Genomic DNA, 19,199 nt, shown 5'->3' with positions numbered 1-19,199 from the left:
AACCAACCCACCCATTTAACCCATTAAATTCAAAAACTTGAAATTTCCTACCTCTCTCTAGTTTCTTAGTATCCAAGAAAAATTTAAAAAAAAAAAAAAATCAACAACTTAAAATTTCTCATTCTCATGCAAAAAAACAAAATAATTAAATTTAACACAACAATACATGAAACAGTGAGTTTTAAGAGAAAAAAATCACTATGATCTTTGTTTTACAATTTGCTAAAGTAAGCAAAAATTAAAAATTAAAACAAAAAATAGCATGAAAAATAATGAAAGTGAAAAACATCTTCCTCCATACCATTTCTTATATTTTCTTTTCTAAGCCTAAGTTTTCTCTGCAACCAAACACAACTTTTACAAAACAAAAAGAAAATTTCAAATAAGAATTTTGCAGAGACGAACAAATCCGTATTGCCCTTGTTTTGCAAATAGAGGAAATCTTTCTTCCAATGCTCATTTTTGTGACAATAGGCACACTCATCTTTTTCATGTTTCTTATCATTAGACATACCCTTAACAATCAAAGCCTTAGACATCGTGTCCCTTTGAGCTTGCTTATCTTTCTTACGATACTCATAATTAGTCAAAACATTGGACACATCATCCTTTCCATACAACAGTGTAGTAATTAGATGATCATAAGTATCAGGCAATGAATTCAATTACAAGAGAGCTTTATCCTCGCTGCTAATATCAACTTCCAAATTTTGCAAATTAGCAAGTATTTTATTGTAATAATTCAAGTGCTCAGACATAGAAATACTTGCACAATATTGGAAACGAAAGAGCTTCTTCTTCAAGTAGAGACGATTCTCCACACTCTTGGTCATATACTTGTCCTCCAATTTCTTTCAAATCTCTTTAGCCTTCGTCTCCCTCATAACAAAATATTTTTAATTCTTGGCCAAACACAAATGAATAGTGCCACAAGCTCGTCTATAAATCTTTTCCCAATCCTTGTCTGATATCCCTTTAGGTTTGTCTTCCAATGTTATATCCAACTCTTGTTGGACCAATACATTCATAACTTCACATTGCCAAATGCCAAAGTTATTCGTTCCATCAAATTTCTTTACTTCAAATTTATCATTAGAAACCATCGTCCTAATCGCCAAAGGTTTTGCAGAAGACTCTGCCAAAGCTTTTCAAGAGGAATCTGCGAAAGATTTTGTAGAGGAATTATATGGCTCACCTGACATCTTTCTCCCTAAAAATTAGATCCACAAACTAATCACCAAAATTTCCAAAGAGAACAAATCCAAATGCCTTGGTAGTGAACCTTGGCTTTGATACCAATTTGTTGTAAAATAGTGGAAGCTCAAATTTACCAAGATTGATTGTGAAAATATTTTAGGCTTAAAAAAGATCTTCATACATGGTTTAGCAATAGCCTACATCCATGGGCGATGACGAACAAATTTTACTATAACAAATTTGGGATCATACAAATTGGTGTACGGCACTCTCACAAACCCAAATCCCAAATACACCTAAATAGCTCTCTCTCATAAATATCAAAGAACCAAACAAGAGAAAGCTTCTTTTTCTCACACACTCTCAAATAAAGTTGTCAAAATCGAGATCCTACGTAGAATAATGAGAGGTAGGTGGAATCGTTGATCATAAATCGTAAGATTCTTCATTATTTGGGGAAAAAAAAAACATATTGGTATGTTAAATAATCGCATAAATTATTGCATCCATTTGATGTAATTACCATACATCATTACATCTATTTATAAGCATCATTTAAAGAGGCCAAAAGTCTTAAAACGTGACACTCTATTGGGGTGTTATTTATTATTTGGGTCCAACTGACACTCTATCTTTCTACATTAGAATGGAAAAACTTGGTCTATTGAGATGTTATTTTTCATTTGGATCCAACTGAGCCTTTAGTCAAGTTAAAAAAGATTATAAGAAACTAAAATCTTTTGGGATTGTTAGAATCGTATCCTGAACGATCACAAAGATCCTTAAAAGATCCAGATCATTTTAGGTAGGTGAGATCGTAAAATTGTTGGATCGTAGGATTTAGATCGAGATTTTGACAACCATGCTCTTAAATATGCCGTAATAACACTACGCTTATATAGGAGACTTAAGTCAGGTAGCATATTCAAAATCAAGAAGGAATAGACTTCTTTTCCACGCACAAAAGAGAATCACTCTTATACCACTTTAAACAATATTAATCCAAAAAGAATAAAATTCCTTTTTTATCCAAATCCAACAAGGAGTCGAACCCCTAATTCAAGTCATATTCTATAGTTGGAAATTTCAATTCTTTAATTTTAATGGGTTATTGGTTATTAAATGGGTTGGGTGGGTAATAGATAAATAATATAAATTTAAACAAGTAATAAATGGGTTAATGGGTAATTATATACCCGACTCATTTAGTACCCAACTCACCCACCCAATTGCCACCCCTTTTGGGTACTTTGGATTAAAGCCCCTATTGAACGAAAAAGAGATAAGCCTCCAATTACAATTAGGATGCAAATATGTCCCCATTGTTTTACCTTTGCTTTTACCAAAAAAAAAAAAAAAAAACATAATTATAGAAATACCAACATGGCAAGTGGCAACTTTTCTAAGAAAATTTGTGAAAAGTTTTATTTATTTACCTTCTTTTAAGTTGGAAAACTTGAGGTCTACAACGAAGGCATGAAAATTTAAGCTTATTAGTTGACGTATTTTTAAAGTCACTTTATGTAAAATATGTTAAAGCTTAATTTTGTTTATTTGTTAATACACTCAACTTATTTTTCCAGCTGGATAAAACTAATAAATTTAAATAATTTTTAAAGCAAGCCAAGAATCTTGTATCTCAATTGATTGACACCTCTTAATATATTTACAAAAGACATCCAGTTCAAATATCTTATCAAATTATCAACAACAACAAAATTCCTTTAAGCAAATGATTTCATATATATATATATATATATATGTGTGTGTGTGTGTTATTTATTCTTCTTACCTTTCTTTAGAAATAATTTTAGGCCAAGAGCCTTGAATAAATTGGGCACCTTTTGGTGCTAGTTTGAGTAGAAACTAGCTTTTATATTACTTGAAATGATATGGAATTATCAAATGCAATTATTTGACCTAAAGGGTAAGTTTCAAGGTTCTGTAACACCTAACATGATAGGACGTTTTGAGAATGCATAAATTAACAATGTGAACAAGGAACCAACCTAAATTATGAAGCCTAAATTAACAAGCCTATCTCAAAGTGAAAATGAAAAGAACAGTAAACATCCTACAATTAAGAACTAAAGTACAAACTCAAAATATAAAGCCTATTTGTGTTTGATTGTATGACATTCCTATTGAATGATCATTTCTATTTACACTTGAGGCTTTTGACAATTAATCTTGTCCCTTCGATCACGCATCATGTTTTAATTGCATTTGTTCCATAAACTTTGGTTGAGAATCCTCTTGTAATTGCCTCGTGGTAATCGTTGCCTTTCCAAGCTTCTAATGTGTTCTCACTTAAGAAAAACCGTTGGAAGTAACAGCTTATCTTTGGTTTCCAATGGGTTAATGTCATTTGTCTTTCTTTTGGGCTTCAATCTATTGTTTAGTTACTAATGACATGGTAGCCTTGTTGGCATTCATTTTCTGCGTGACCACTTCTTGTCTTGCCATGTTTTAAACTAATAAATTAATTATTTGACCCAACAGTGTTTATAACAAATATGTCTAGAGTTCAAATCTTCCTTTACCAACTATTGAATTATATTATATTAAAAAAATTATTTTGTTTATTGATCTGATAAATCACATAGATCAATTAAAAAAAAAAAACGAAGCGCGTGCAATGAGGCTTTTTTTTTTTTTTCTTTTTTTGGTGTAGTCTTTTAATTTTCTATTCATCACTATTTGTGATTTAAGTGTATATTTAATCCTAATTGATGTATTGGTCTGATAAAGAGTTATCATTAAGAACGAACGTCATAGGTTGAAACTCTCTAAAAAAAAAGTGTATGTTTAATCATATTGTGCATTTGAGGTGAAAAAGAAAAAAAACAAACAAACAAAAACAAATTAATAGCAGTGAGAATAAGGACCAAGGGAAACTTAAAATTAAAAAGAAAAGGTAAGTCTTGATAAAGCACACAACAAATAAAATAAAATAAAATAAAATAAAAATGTGAGTGATTGAAGGAATATAGGAAAGTTGGGGCAATTCAATTTTCTGAATATTGAGTTTGAAAACCAACGGGAAGTTGTCCTATTTTGTAGGCTATGTTTTAGGTGGGAGCTAAAATTTAAGAGTTTTTAAATTAGCAATTTTACATATATAATCCTATTATTTAAACTTTAGAAAATTGTAAATTTAAGGGTATTTTAGGCATCAAAATTCAAGATCCCGAACAGAAAACCTCTTAAACAGTAATAAACAAAACAAAACAAAACAAAAAGGAACTTGCAAAAAATAAAACCTGAAAATTTGTTGGAGTCTTTGACAGTAACATTTAAAAAAGAAAAAAAAAGAAAAAGAAAAAAGAGAGTTAACGTGATACATATAAGAAAAATAAAGTAGAACTCAAAGAAAGTCAATCATAAATAAACAAAAAATAAATAAATAAATAAACAAAAGAAAACAAAACAAAGAGGAACTTACAAAAGATAGAACCTGAAAATTTGTTGGAGCCTCTGATAGTAAATGTTTTTAATCTGAAGAAAAAAAATGAGGATGTAGAGCTAAACTAAATGTCTTGAATTTGAAGAAGAATGAGAGATAGAAACTGCAAAACGTACATGAGTTTGTAGGTTTTAAAGTATAGAAGTTTTAATTTACATATCTATCCCCATTAGCTGAAAACTTGTAAGTGGGTATGATGAGGGTATTTTAGACATAAAAAATGTGGAATCCAAACAGGAGAAGCCTCTTAAATAGTAGTATAGATAAATAGTAGTATAGATATAGGCAAAAAAAAAAAAAAAAAATTAAATGTCAAAACTTTTTCCAATTTGTCTTCCTCTTGTTTATAAGACAAAATTTAAATCTGCATCTACCCATGGTAATTATTCTTTGTCGTCAAAATGCTTATATGACTTGAAAATTAATTAATCCCACAATTCTTTTGTACAATAATCATCTCCTACATTTTACATATGATCCATAGCCTACAGTGAGTATCACACAAATCATATACAGCAAGTCATGGCCTTCCCTCTAGAGGCTCCTGGACCAACATTTTACTCACCAAAGTCACTATCTCAGCTGACCCAAAGTTCATTACTATGTGTGGCCAGAAATCACTCCCACAAAATTACGTGGACAAGGCAAAAAAAAAAAAAAAAGCATAATCACACAAAATATACCAACATGGCAAAATTGTCGTACACAAAATACAAACCATGATATTGGATGTGGTTCCTTATCCCCATAGATTACATTTACACTGCACCCACCATTGACGACTCAGTCCCCTTCTCTAAACCCTTCCATCTCTTCCCACCAAAACCCCATAACCAAGAAGCTCACAAACCATGGATTCTCTACCATTGAACCAATTTCTCTCTCACCTCAAACTCTCTCCCAAACTCCTTACTTTCCCTTCTTCTTTTCCTTCCCAACAATCTCTCCCCCTCAAGCCAAACCACACAAACCCCACTAGTTTCACTCTCTTTGCTACCCAAAACCAAGAAGAAACGCAAAAAACACTTCCGAAAAACACCAACAACAACATCAACAATTTCGAAAATTTTAATGAAGATGAGTCCTACGGCGAAGTGAGCAAAATCATAGGAAGCAGAGCAGTTTCACAAGGTGGGTCATACGGGATGGAGTACTTGATAGAGTGGAAAGACGGTCATGCCCCTTCGTGGGTCCCGTCTGATTACGTGGCGAAAGATGTAATAGCCGAGTACGAAACGCCATGGTGGATCGCAGCCAAGAAAGCCGACGACTCGGCTCTGGCTCGGCTCTTAGCCGCCGAAGAAGACTTTCGCGACGTGGACGCTGTGGACTCGGATGGACGCACGGCTCTTCTCTTCGTATCTGGGCTCGGCTCCGAGCCGTGTGTGAAGCTCTTAGCCGAAGCCGGCTCGAACCTCGACCACAAAGACAGCAGCGGTGGCTTGACGGCTCTTCACTTAGCGGCTGGCTATGTTAAGCCGAGCGTGGTTAAGCTGTTGTTGGAGCTCGGCGCCGATCCTGAGACCGTTGATGAGAAGAATCGTACGCCGTTGGATTTGGCGAAAGAGATATTGAGAGTGACACCGAGAGGGAATCCAATGCAATTCGCTAGGAGATTGGGGCTTGAGACTGTGATTAAGGTTTTGGAGGAGGCAATATTCGAGTACGCCGAGGTGCAGGAGATTTTGGAGAGGAGAGGGAAAGGTGATGATCATGTTGAGTATTTGGTCAAATGGAAGGACGGCTGTGATAATGAGTGGGTCAAAGCTGGTTTGATTGGAGAGGATTTGGTGAGAGACTATGAGGCTGGGCTCGAATATGGTGTGGCTGAAGGGGTTGTGGGGAAGAGAGTTGGTGATGATGGTAAGATTGAGTACTTGGTGAAATGGACGGATTTGGATGAGGACACGTGGGAGCCTGAGGAGAATGTTGATCCTTTGCACTCGATTGGAAATTCTTCTTGCTAATCACAAGGGCTTGGAAAGACAACTCAATTATGGACCTTGTGAGGTAAAACTGAAAAAAAAAAAAAAAAAAAAAAAAAGGTCCATCAAAACCTAGCATATCGTGTAGAGTGGATCCAAACCTTTCAAACATAGAAATTAGAAAGAGTCCAGTGCAGTAGTCCATTTGTATTCAGTGTAAGGCACATGGCCCGGCCCAGACAGACATAACCCAAAATAAAATCTCACACAATTCCTAATTCCTATTTTTAGTTCGCGGAAAAAATGAGCATTTGTCCTTAATTTACAAACTATGCAGTAAAATGTTTATGTTTTGAAATTATTTAGCAAAATGCCCATATTTTTGAAATTCGATTTCAACAAAATCAAGTTACAGGTAAAATTTGACATTACCAATATTAAGTTCTATGCATACTTTATCACTTAAATTTTAAGTGGAACTCAACATTACTAATATCGAGTTTCACTTAAAAATATATATAAAACTCAATTTTGAAGATATCAAGTTTTACACAGAACTCGATTTTGTTAAAATCAAGTTTAAAAAATAAGGATATTTTGCTAAATTGTTTTAAAACAATGGTATTTTGCTGCATAGTTTGTAAACCAAGTTCCCCCAAAACTAACAAAGAATTCTGATTCCAATTCTAACTTTACTAAAAAGTAAAAACAAAGACTTTAAGGAGGCGGATGGGAATGGCTGCAGCCCAATCAAGTATGGATGGGCCATGAAATGAGTTGGGTTTCATGTTCATTTTTGCTGTTGTAAACTTTTTTTTTTTTTTTTTAAGGAACTTGTTGTTGTAAATTAAGATAACTTTAAAGGTGGGTAGTTATTATAAAAACTAATTTTGATGTGATAGATTGTGAGTAGTTGTATCACTTATACAAAGACTTAATATTTTTTTCTCCATTACTTTCATAGCATGTCACATCACAGTAACGGAAAAGTTGTAGCAAAATCCTAGATATTCTTTTGAGGATTTGTGATTTTGAAATGATTATTAACGTGATTGAGATTTTTTTTCAAGCTTTTAAAATATTCTAAATTGTTAAGAAAACCAAATGGGTCTTCAATTCATGCTTAAAAGTGATGCATGTGGGGTAGTTCTGTTCCTAGAATGAACAACAAGATCAAGGTCACGGGAGAACAAATTGTTCATTTCCTTTTTACCAAACTAATTCGAGAATGCCTTCAGGCTTTTTAAATCTTTTATCCATGTTTGTGAAACTTTTTTTTTTTTTGATGAATATCCATGTTTGTGAAACTACCAGCCATATCCAATAGGAAGGAAATCCCTATGTGCAAAAATTCAATAGCTCATGGATTTGGTTTTAAATCTTGGGCAACTATAAAAATCCAAAGAATATAGCCATCAATAAATGCAGTGATGTGTTCATCAAAAAAATAAATGCAGTGATGTTTACCAAAAAATATAAATAAATGCAGTGATCAGAAATTCAGAAGGACAGCTTGCANTGTGGGGAAGAGAGTTGGTGATGATGGTAAGATTGAGTACTTGGTGAAATGGACGGATTTGGATGAGGACACGTGGGAGCCTGAGGAGAATGTTGATCCTGATTTGATCAAGGAGTTTGAGGAGAGTCAATTGGGTATGGTTGGAAATGTTGAGGCCCAATTGAGCTTGGATGGGCTTTTTTTTTTTTTTTTTGATAGGAAGGACAGCTTGCACTTTGATTGTCAAGTACAACGTATTTGGAATTCTGCTTGCTATTTTCAAAACACATGACTTGGAATTTGGAAAGGGTACTCAATTAAGGACCTTGTGGATTACAATCTCGGTCTAGCAACCTCAAAAGTAAAACTGAAAAACAAAGAAAAAGGTCGAAAAAGTTCCATTTAATGCCAATGGGCCCAAATCCAAAGACTCCCCAAGTATCCAACCCAACAAAACCGTCAAACTCAAACAACATCACATGTATGAAAAGTGATAATATAGACTAATAGACACAGGTTAAACTAAACTATATAATTTACCTAAAACTCAGGTCGTGCATGATGGCCCTTTGTCGCGCCTGATTTCTCGCTTTTTCTTTTTCTTTTTCTTTTTGCTTGAAGAAAAAGAAATTTATAAATGCGGTCGTTATCCTACTTAAACCTTATTTTATTGTTTATTGTATCATTTATGGTATATATCGGACTATTTGGACACTAACATGATTTGAACTCATAACTCTTGAAACTATAGATATAACAAGTTACTAAAACTTCTCAACACTAAGTCATATCTTCCTATGTGGTTTATAGCTTCTTTATTCCACGTTCCAATTCCAAGGGTTAAAAAACCAAATTTGTGAAAATACTAACAATACCCTCACTTGAAAACACTCTAATGCATGTTAACTAGGGTTATGGTAGCCATTTTAACATTCCATTAAACTCACAATTAAACCACATTATTGTGCAATCAACGAGTGTAATTACACCCTTAAGCATAGGAACATAATTGATCACAATTATTTACAACTTTTTTCAAAATCGTACATATGACATGTTGTGATTAATGTATAGTAGAAATGAGTTTGATGGTAAATCAATGTGAAGATGATGTTACATTTTCTTTATTATTTATTTATATATATATATATATTTTTTTTTTTGAGAATGAATACTAGAAACTTTCATTGAAGGAAAACTCAATCATTATCAGTGAATAATACAAAATAGAGATGTGGCGGAACATCCTTCATCCACACCGAAAAACCTCTAACATGTCTAGCGTGTGTAGCTAAGTTGTGAGTAATAGAATTACCAAGTCTACGGATATGTGAGAAAGAAATACAACAATTGGCTTCTGTGGTGGCCTTGGCTAATGCAAGGATATGGCCGAATGGGGATAAAGAATCATCTTCACAATTGAGAGTTTTAAACACAGTTTCAGAGTCCCCTTCAAGAATAAATGAGAAACAACCAATTTCAAGGTCAAAAGAGATAGCTTATGTTGCTGCCACAGCTTCTACCACATCCGAGGAATGAGGTAGAGAAATTTGTTGAGAAAGTGAGGCCAAAACTTGTCCTTGGTCATTGCAAATCACCACTCCCAGACCTACCTTCACAATAACCTTTGAAAGTAGCACCATCAAAATTCACCTTGAGAGAGTTAACTAGTGGAGGAGACCACCTAAACCGTGGAGGGGCATGGGCTGAAAGTTGAGATGGGTAAGTGAGATTTGCTTGGCAAAAAACTTGGAGAGCTTCCTATGCGTTTTGAGCAACCTGCATGATAGGGTAGTCTCTGTTATTTATCCTAATCTAGTTTCAGCGAAACCAAATTGTCCACACAAGCATCACCATTAAGTCCAAATTTTTTACTTCAATCACAACTTATCATTAATACGTTGAATAAAAAACATGTTTCCAATAAATAAGAGCATGTATTGCATCTTCAACATTGTGGTACACAATAAATTTAATTTCCATAGTTATCTGAATTATAAAAAATTATAGCATACTTATCATATATGTTACTGTGTAAGGATTAACGTTTAGAATCCTCTAATAATCATAAAATCATTTTCTAGTATACATAAAAATAAAATCAAACTTAAAAAATAAGACATTGTTATTAAATTCAAATGACAAAAGACTTCATCACTAAAATGTATAAATTTTTTTTTGGTGTCTAGAGTCTTATAGTTTAGTATTCTTTACAAAAAGAATAAAAATTTGAATCTTCATTCTCCCACCGTCTCACTTATTGTAATAATTAAATTATATCTAAAAAAAAACTTTTTTAGTTAGATATATTAAAAAGGTTTTTATATTGTAAATGGAAAATGTATCACAAGCATCCATAATATATACCATGCTTAATTCCCGAGAAAAATGACGCATATATTTGATACATTTTCATCCCGACCCTGGTCCATATTCCATGCTAAAAGAAAAGAAAAAGAAAAACACAAAAAGTCACAAAAGTCATAAATACAAACAAGCAAAAATACAGCCTCGCAATTGAAAAACTTCCCACAGATAGATAGAACTCTCTCTTTCACACTTTTCCTCAGCTATTCAGAATTGCCTGTCACTTCCTTTCTCCGTTCCATAACTGCTATAAATAATTACTTCTACTATTATACTCCATTCTCATCCACTCCTTGAAAAGAATCAAAACCCAATATACTTTAACACAAAAACAAATAAAAATAAACCAAACCCCTTAACCCCTCTATATGCTTCTGTTTCTGTGAGACGTTTCTCTCTCTCTCTCTCTCTCTCTCTCTCTCTCTCTGTGTGTGTGTAATGGCAGTGACAATCCACGCAAAGTCGGACTCAGAGGTGACGATGAGCATGGACCATGGCTTCTCACCACCACGTTCACCACGTAGGCCAGTGTTATACTACGTGCAAAGCCCATCAAACAACGACGTGGAGAAAATGTCATACGGGTCAAGCCCTATGGGCTCACCCCAACACCACTACTATCACTGCTCACCGATTCATCACTCGCGCGAGTCATCCACTTCGCGATTCTCTGCTTCCCTCAAGAACCCCAGAAGCCTATACACTTGGAAGAAGCTCCAGAAAGAGGCTACAGATGGAGATGATGAAGATGATGAGGAAAATGGAGGTTATTTTGGAGGGTCTGGGCGCTCTGTGAGGTTGTACTTTTGCTTTGTTTTGTTGTTCGTTTTGCTTTTCACCGTGTTCTCTTTGATCTTGTGGGGTGCTAGCAAGAGTTACAAGCCTAAAGTCTTCGTTAAGGTACACACTGTGCTTTCCTTTTGTGTACATAGTTTGTTTGGACAACAGGATGAGACTATTTTGATTGATTTTATCTACAAAAAAGCTGTAATTAACAAAATCAAAGCAATGTTTTTATGTTTGTATTTTATTTTATTTTTTTTTCGTTTTTAAATGGAAAAGTAATGTTTGGTTGAGAATATGAAAAAGTAGAGAATGAGAAAAGTCAGAAAACTATGGGGACAGAGGAGGATAGAAATTAAAAATAAGGAATTTTTTTTGGGGAGGATATAAAAGTGGAAAGCTAAAAAAAAGTGAAAGACTGAAAGTGTACTTTATTAGGTTGAGAGAAAAAATAATAATAAAAAATTTATGTAAATTTTTATTTTATCTTATTTATAAGAAAAGTTTTAGAATTTGCAATAATAATTAAAATTTTTATTACAATAATATGTTGTAATAAATTATCAACATGCTACATGATTTGATTTTTACATTAACTTACTTTATAGTATTAAATAATTTTAAATTAATTATTAACTATTTCTTTTTTTAAAGTTTTAATTATTAACTATTTCTAGGATTAGTTTGCTTGTTTTATAGATTAAAGTCTCTTTAACCATAATAATACCCTCATTTCTTTTCCCCGTATTTAATCTCTAAAAACTATAAATAATTTGAGGAAAAATTAACTGACACTGTTAAACTACAACAAACACACTTGAGGGAGAATTATTAGTATATCCTTGAATTTTACATAAAGGTAAAATAACATATAATATAAGCATGATAAATAGATAAAAGCTACAATAGTATTTAAAATATGCCAATCAAAAAAGTATTTAAAATATGAGTCTTTAAATCAGATGGGTTAAAACTTATACAATCAATCAAGCACAGTATATGTTCCGACTACCGAGTCAATCTCAGTCCCCGAAAATGTGGAATATTTGCCGTTTTAGTTGGGGTATAAAAAAAATCATTAATAAATCCCGCAAATTTAGCATTATATTTGTTTATCATTTATTTATTACTAAAGTATAGTATTTTTTTTTTTTTGGAGAGAATATTAAATTAAAGTATAGTACTGTATTAAGTTTGAAATATCAAGATGGTACATAATTTTTTTATATTTTGTTGATAAGCAGAACATAGTATTCGAGAACTTTTACATACAAGCAGGGAGCGATCACTCAGGGGTAACAACAGATATGCTATCATTGAATTCAACGGTGAAGATCTTGTACAGAAATCCTGCCACCTTCTTCGGTGTCCATGTCACAGCTACCCCCCTGCAACTTCAATATTATCAGCTCCAGCTTGCCTCTGGTCAGGTCTGTAAAATAATAGTAAATTACTAACCTTGTAGATTAGAATAAACTTTTCTAAAAGTCTGCATTATCCCTGTTGAAAATATAGGTTGGTGTTTATCCATGGGCAATGTGGTCATTTTGGAAGTTGTTATATTATTCATAGGGCCATTTGTGTGTGTGGGGTCAAAGTTTTGGTCCATTGGGTCCTCGGGGTTTGTCATCTTGGGAGGTGGGAACTGTGAATAGCAGAAGAAATTTGAATTTGATTGGTCATTTCCTTATTGCAGTGCCTGCAAAGGCTGTGACAAGCCTGTACAACCCAAAAGCATAGTCTTTTTGTTTGCAAACTACATCAGGGTCCATTTATGTTGTATTTACTACACTTTGGTTTGTCTTTTAGTTTGTGAAAAGGTTCCCTCTAGACTAGGGGATCTTGATTTTCTGAGTTGGAAATTTCCTGCATTTTGTCTGCTTTTGTAAAATGTATAATCATGCCCATTTTTACTTGTCCCCAAAAACAAGTCATGGACTTTTATTTTTATTTGAATAAACGAGTCATGGACTTTTGATGCAAAGGAATACTTTGATTGATGTACTGCCTGCTTGTGAAATGATGTAGACTGAAGGGTCCATTTGTTTAAACTTTTTAAAGTACTATTCTTTTACCAACTTATTTAAAGTTAAATAAACCAATTTTAGCAGCAACATAAACTTAATAAATTATCAAGGTTTTTACTGACCATTTTAGGAAATTATCTATGAAAAAAAGGAAAAACTGAATAGCTTTTTTGACAATTTTTTAAAATTTTGTTTTAAAAATAGATGATCAGTGTATGCCCTAATTAACTAGATCCTATTATCAATAACAAAACAAAACAGAGAAGATGACTGTTAATTAAGGAGAAAACATAGAGCATGACTTCAGACAAACAGAACAATGGGAAGTTAAAGAATATACATGACAAGCCCTAATTGAATTAATGGCAATCTTAAGATTTTATGATTGATTTTCAAGTAATGTAAGGAGGGAACACAGAATATTACTTTAAATTGAATAGAATATAATTATATAATGATGAAAAAAAAAGTCCACAAAATATCATTACAGGACTACAGTATACTTTCAATCACTAAGAAATCTTAACAGATAAATGACATGACCCCAGTATTCTTTAAGATGTAGCTCCATTTATTAGTTGTTGAAGTTACCCCGACTTCACTGTACCACTTAACTAGATGCATAGTGGTGGACTTGTTGAGCATCCTTTGGAGAGGGAAAGTTAGAATTTTAAATCATTCTAGTTAGGCTAATGATTAAACATGAAGAGGGTGCTTTTGCTAGAGAAGTTGTAATGTTAATCATACAGTCCTATCTGGGACCATTTTTCCATTTTACCTCCCTAATATTATAATCTTATAAGCTTATATTAAGCATACATGCAATCCCTTGGCTTAAACTTCTAGAACTGTTGAGCTACAACAAATATGTTGTAATCTGATTAAATTGTAAACTATACATGTTTTCTCAATGAAGTCTTTAATAGACTGTGGTGTACTCCTATATATATATTTGGTGATGGTGCTTAATGAAACAGATGAAAAAGTTTTATCAGTCAAGGAAGAGCCAGAGAACGGTTGTGACAGTGGTGCTAGGCCATCAAGTGCCACTCTATGGTGGGATTTCGGCAATTGCAGATGCAAGAGAGCACAACGAGAGAGTAGTAATTCCAATGAACCTGACATTTGTGATGAGGTCAAGGGCCTACATTTTGGGAAGACTGGTGAAGTCCAAGTTTTGTACGAGAGTCCGGTGCTCTGTAACTCTTAGAGGCAATAGACTTGGCAAACCCCATAATTTGACAAATGCATGTGTCCACCACTGAATGACCTTAGACATACTGGGATTTTCCTTGTATGTTGGACGTCTCAAGTCAGCAAATTGAGTCTCAGTAGAGAATTTTTTCCATTCTTAATCTTACAGGTTTAACCTTCAAATGTTTCAGTCAAGGCTTTAGAACCTTGGGTGTCTAAGACTTGCAAATGGATGGTGGGACTTGACAGTAGATTTTCACTTCTCATTTTGTGATGTATATTTTGGTAGTTGTATGTATATATAATACAAATGAGCCTCTGCTTGCCTTTGAGGCATTTATATAGAGGAATCTTCCTTCAAGAATTATCTTTGATTGTTGACAATAGTGTGAATTCAATACAGTGGCATTGTCCAGTAAAATACATATCACAGCTAGAAACCTGCAGTTCTGCAACTATTGCATCAAATCTTTGTTCAATCGTTTTTTGAGAGTATGTGTAGATGCTAGACTTGCTAAATAGATCTCACAAGTTCTTGAAGCCAACTGTTATAGTTGGAATTGCAAAACTGGCAATCATTTTGTAGCCTATGGTTGTTATGATGAGTTACATGGACAAATGCAGGACCTTTGGGCTCCAGTTCTTGATGTGAGATTGCTAGCTCTATGCAAGTTGTGAAAAGTGTGGTCTCCAAATTTGCTGCTAATGTGACCAATATACCATGCTGGGACTCAGAAGCCTATGACAGTATATTGATTTTCTTGTGCTGTTACTGTACTATATGGTTTTGTAACGTTTTGCAGCTTCTTTTTGCATATTTGCGTGTAAATCCAAGTGCGCACACGATCAATTCCTTTTTTTGATCTCAAGCGTGTACATTATCTATTCCTCACATTTTATATTTGTAACATAGTACTAGTGTGATATATTAGGCGGCCAAGAAGCAGAGATCCAAAATTCAGCCTTTGTGGGCCATTAAGCAAAGCAAAGTAGCAAAGTAGCAAACTATGCTTACAGATGGTAGAAAAGAAAACGACAGCTGAAAACCAGGGAAACACCCAATCAAGACTCATGCATGCTACATGAAACACTTCAGTTAGGACAAAACAAAAATGCATGCACAATAAGCAAATGGCTTCCTAGAAAAAGTGATTGAGAAACTTTCTTTCTAGGTTCCATGCATTCTAGTTGTCCTTCTTCTCCTCTTCATTCTTATGGCACCCAGGTAGCTTCTCCTTGATTTTCTCCAAGATTCCTTTCTTCTCCTTTGGTTCACCTTCCGGGGAATGCTCATTTGTAGCGCACTCAGCAGAAAAACCATCTTCTGCCTTCTTGTGGTGTCCTGGAAGTTTTTCTTTGATTTTCTCTATAAATCCCTTTTTCTCCTCTGGGTTTGTTGCCTCTGCATTTACCACTTCATTGGCTTTCTCAACTGGAGTGAATGTGTCTTTGCACTTAGTGTCTACCTCTTCCTTTTGGCCTGATAATTTTTCCTTTAAGCCTTTCTTCTTCTTTTTCTTCTCTCTTCCTTCATCTTCTTCATCACTAGACTGCACATTTTCAAAGAAACTTGGATTTTGTTAGTAAAATATTGATCATCAAATCAACTTCTGTTTATAATATAAATGCTTTTTGTATGGAAATAAGTCTTGGGATACTAAGTTTTCCTGATTGTTGTGATTGGTATATGATAAAAATGATATTAGTGATCGGCACATATGAAAGTGATGTTGCACCAATCACAACTTGCCACTTTTGCGAATTAGATATCTACTTCACTAACTCAATCTAATGCCTGTCTTGTCAGTTGATAAGCTAAGAAATACAATGAAACATAAGAAAAAGAATCAACAATGAAGCTAGGAAAACTTAGTAAATGGATTCTGAGTAGTTTGAATGAAAACTGCACCCAGTTTGGAAGGCACCAGACTTCCACATTGTGTCAAGTAGTTGGCTGCATGAGTAGTTCATGTGTAAAAAGTCTTTATCTGGTATGACAAACACTTGTTTTATTACATAGTTATGCAATAGCTTACCGAGCTAGAGTTGCTTTTGGACCGGTGGAGCTCCTCCATGAGAGTGGTCTTCTCTTCCTCTTTCATTGTCTTGGCATCTGTCATGGCCGCATCCTCTTGGAGTTTCTGGTTTGGTTCCTTATTCAAGAACATCTCACAATTCAACGATTCTCCTGCAACCTTTGGGGCAGTCTCACTTTCCTGGACTGTTGAATATTGCTGATCTGCCATGGTTATAATGCTAGCAAACAATATAAACAAAGCTTTGGATACAATATATGATGTTGATGATATGGCTGTACACTTCTCCTGCACTGTAGGTTTTTGCAGTTGAAAGTGCTAGTATATATAGGAGAAGATTGAGGGAACATGGTTGATGTGGCACTATATTTTATTTCAATGCATAATATAACAAAAGTATGAAGTATTTGAAATGATTTTAACTTTGTAAAATTGGTCTACAGCTCGGCATGAGAGTTTGGACATGAGTGGGATAATGCATATCAAATAGTTATCAAATAATGTCAAAATTTAGGTGAAGTTACTCGGTATATTTTAAGTTGCTTGATTGAATTCAACTATGTGACTACATACAGTAATATATTGTATACATGTTATCTTTTCTTAAGTACAATTACATTGAATTATGCGACTCATTGATCAATGCAATTACATGATTGAATTTAATTGAAAAACCAAATGTATATCACTTAAATAACTATATATTTTTCTCTAGTAAAAGAAATAGAGAAAGGCATTGCCGGCAAATGTGTACGGTATGCATTGGAGAGGGCTTTCATGGTTCTCATGTTGGTCATTGGGAGGAGCAAACTAACAAGGGTCGGTGTGGCCGGTCCACACTTGCCAAGAGGTGCCCCATGTTGCTAATGCGTGTGAGGCTTCGAAATCAGGAACTTGTAAGGGCCTAGGAGTACGTTCAAGTGTATTGATTAATTCATTTACGCATAAATTTGTTTATGCTTATATTGATTTAGATGTAATTTTATTGCTTTCAAGGTTATGTTACCTTTGCGTAATAGAATAATGCTATTAATTTGAAACAAGCAGTGTCATAAACTATTTTTATTAGTCTCATAACTTGGCTAGATTAGAACTTTTGATAACTCTAGCCAAATAGCCACAACTTAAAGCTAAATCAAATATTTTATCACTTGGTATTTAGAGTCTATTATCTTTACCTCCAAGATAGTTTAGGAACTTATAAAGCTAATAGCCAACTCCCTTCTTAAATATATAGGATAAAGTCATAACGTTAACAGACTCTTTAAAGGATTTTCATTTTCTTTTACCAATTAAGGAGAAGGAGAGGAGTAGATAATGGTTGATATTTATTCCGAATGTTCCTTGTTTTTTCTTTATTTATTTTAATTTTATTCTTAAAGTTTAGTCTTCTCTTTATGCGAATTTTCTCTTTCAATCTAATTAGTAAAATGCAATTAATCATGAAATTTTTTAGTAATTAGAGGGATTTTGACTGAGTAAGCTGGCATTAGGTGTACCGGAATGTTACTCTCATTGGTCAAGGTATGCGATACCCTCCATAGAAAACCATAGTGTTACTATACAAATATTTAGAAATTTTTAGAAATTTCCTTTTCATCGGCAAAGAAGACTCTGTTCAATCAATCAAGCCAATATCATTTTGTGCTTTTATTTGTTGTTCTTTATTTTCCTTTAAATTTTTCAATATGGTTCCAATACCAATTCAAACTATAAAGCCCAATCAATGATTTGATAGCAAGCACTATCACTTAGAAAGTTATTGAATCATCTCCATTTTCCTAGAAAATGAGGCCAGTGCTATTAATATTGTATTGGTCACCAAACCAATATAAATACCCCTTGTAACACATCAAATAATATCGAGTTGTACTAGATTTTCAAGAGTTTCTAGCCAGTATTGACATATTGCTGCCGGTACAAAAAAAAAGAAAATGAATTAAAATTAAAAATGTGAATTTAATTCTTATGGTAGGGTCACAATTTGTAGCCTAAGTCCAAAAGATATGGGAAGTAGGTCCAATGAGCGTAGTACAATAAATTTGTAAAGAATGGGTAAAAGAACTGAGCCTTTTGTGAATTTAACAACGGCTTGTAGGGATTTAAAAGATGAACAGATAAAAAATGAACAAAAACTGGATGAAGTGATAGGCTGAGGAGACTAATTATCAAACAAACCAATAAAATTCGGTCTTAATATAGTTTTTTAATGTCACCGGTCCTCCTTTCCGCTTTTTTTTATCCCCTTCTTATGGGGATTTTTTACATTATATAATCCCTTTCAAACCATCCTGATCGTATGCTTGTTAATCATCTAGGCCTCCACTTAAGTGCATGTCCCATCAGATATTTTCTTTGGCTCTCTGTGAATGGTGGTAGTAGAGACTGCATTGTTCAGGGGTCATCTCCACATAAATGCGGCCAGAAAAGTTGCTGCAGTGCATTTAATGCGGTGGTAGCAGATTTTCTTTTAGATATTTCTGAACTCTTATCACCTTTGTACGTGCTTGAAGTTCATCCTTATCGTTGGAACTCTTTGGAAGGTCACCTAAATTGCCCAAATTAATTTTGTCTGATATTCATCGCATTCGAGAATGAACTACTCCTCGGATTACATTCTTCCATTTTTTCCTTATGGGATTCTCAACTTTGGAGCTTTTCCTCATTATTTGCTTCTCCTCAGACATATCCACGGTCCTTCGATAA

At 33.9% G+C, this 19,199-nt stretch overlaps 3 protein-coding genes across 3 annotated transcripts; 2 read left to right on the top strand and 1 right to left on the bottom strand.

The window, feature by feature from the left end:
- The first annotated feature begins 5,346 nt into the window (after positions 1-5,346).
- LOC112018576 (signal recognition particle 43 kDa protein, chloroplastic) lies at positions 5,347-9,625 on the top strand. Its single transcript, XM_065762205.1, has 3 exons — positions 5,347-6,513; positions 8,118-8,281; positions 9,469-9,625. The coding sequence occupies exons 1-3, from the start codon at positions 5,515-5,517 to the stop codon at positions 9,623-9,625; spliced, it is 1,320 nt and encodes a 439-aa protein (XP_065618277.1). The 5' UTR covers positions 5,347-5,514.
- A 926-nt stretch (positions 9,626-10,551) lies between these two features.
- Positions 10,552-14,882, top strand: LOC112018578 (uncharacterized). The gene is made up of 3 exons (XM_024051104.2): positions 10,552-11,353; positions 12,481-12,666; positions 14,241-14,882. Exons 1-3 carry the CDS (start codon positions 10,892-10,894, stop codon positions 14,526-14,528), a joined length of 936 nt encoding a protein of 311 aa, XP_023906872.1. The 5' UTR covers positions 10,552-10,891; the 3' UTR covers positions 14,529-14,882.
- A 660-nt stretch (positions 14,883-15,542) lies between these two features.
- LOC112018575 (phosphoprotein ECPP44) lies at positions 15,543-16,786 on the bottom strand. The gene is made up of 2 exons (XM_024051101.2): positions 16,494-16,786; positions 15,543-16,007 (listed from the first exon to the last, which is right to left on the bottom strand). The coding sequence occupies exons 1-2, from the start codon at positions 16,701-16,703 to the stop codon at positions 15,642-15,644; spliced, it is 576 nt and encodes a 191-aa protein (XP_023906869.1). The 5' UTR covers positions 16,704-16,786; the 3' UTR covers positions 15,543-15,641.
- Positions 16,787-19,199: the final 2,413 nt, after the last annotated feature.

Source organism: Quercus suber, unplaced genomic scaffold (assembly GCF_002906115.3).
Source record: "Quercus suber isolate HL8 unplaced genomic scaffold, Cork oak 2.0 scaffold_19, whole genome shotgun sequence".
Taxonomy (NCBI): domain Eukaryota; kingdom Viridiplantae; phylum Streptophyta; class Magnoliopsida; order Fagales; family Fagaceae; genus Quercus; species Quercus suber.
Note: the sequence above shows the minus strand (reverse complement) of the source record. Positions and strands in the feature narration are given on the sequence as shown.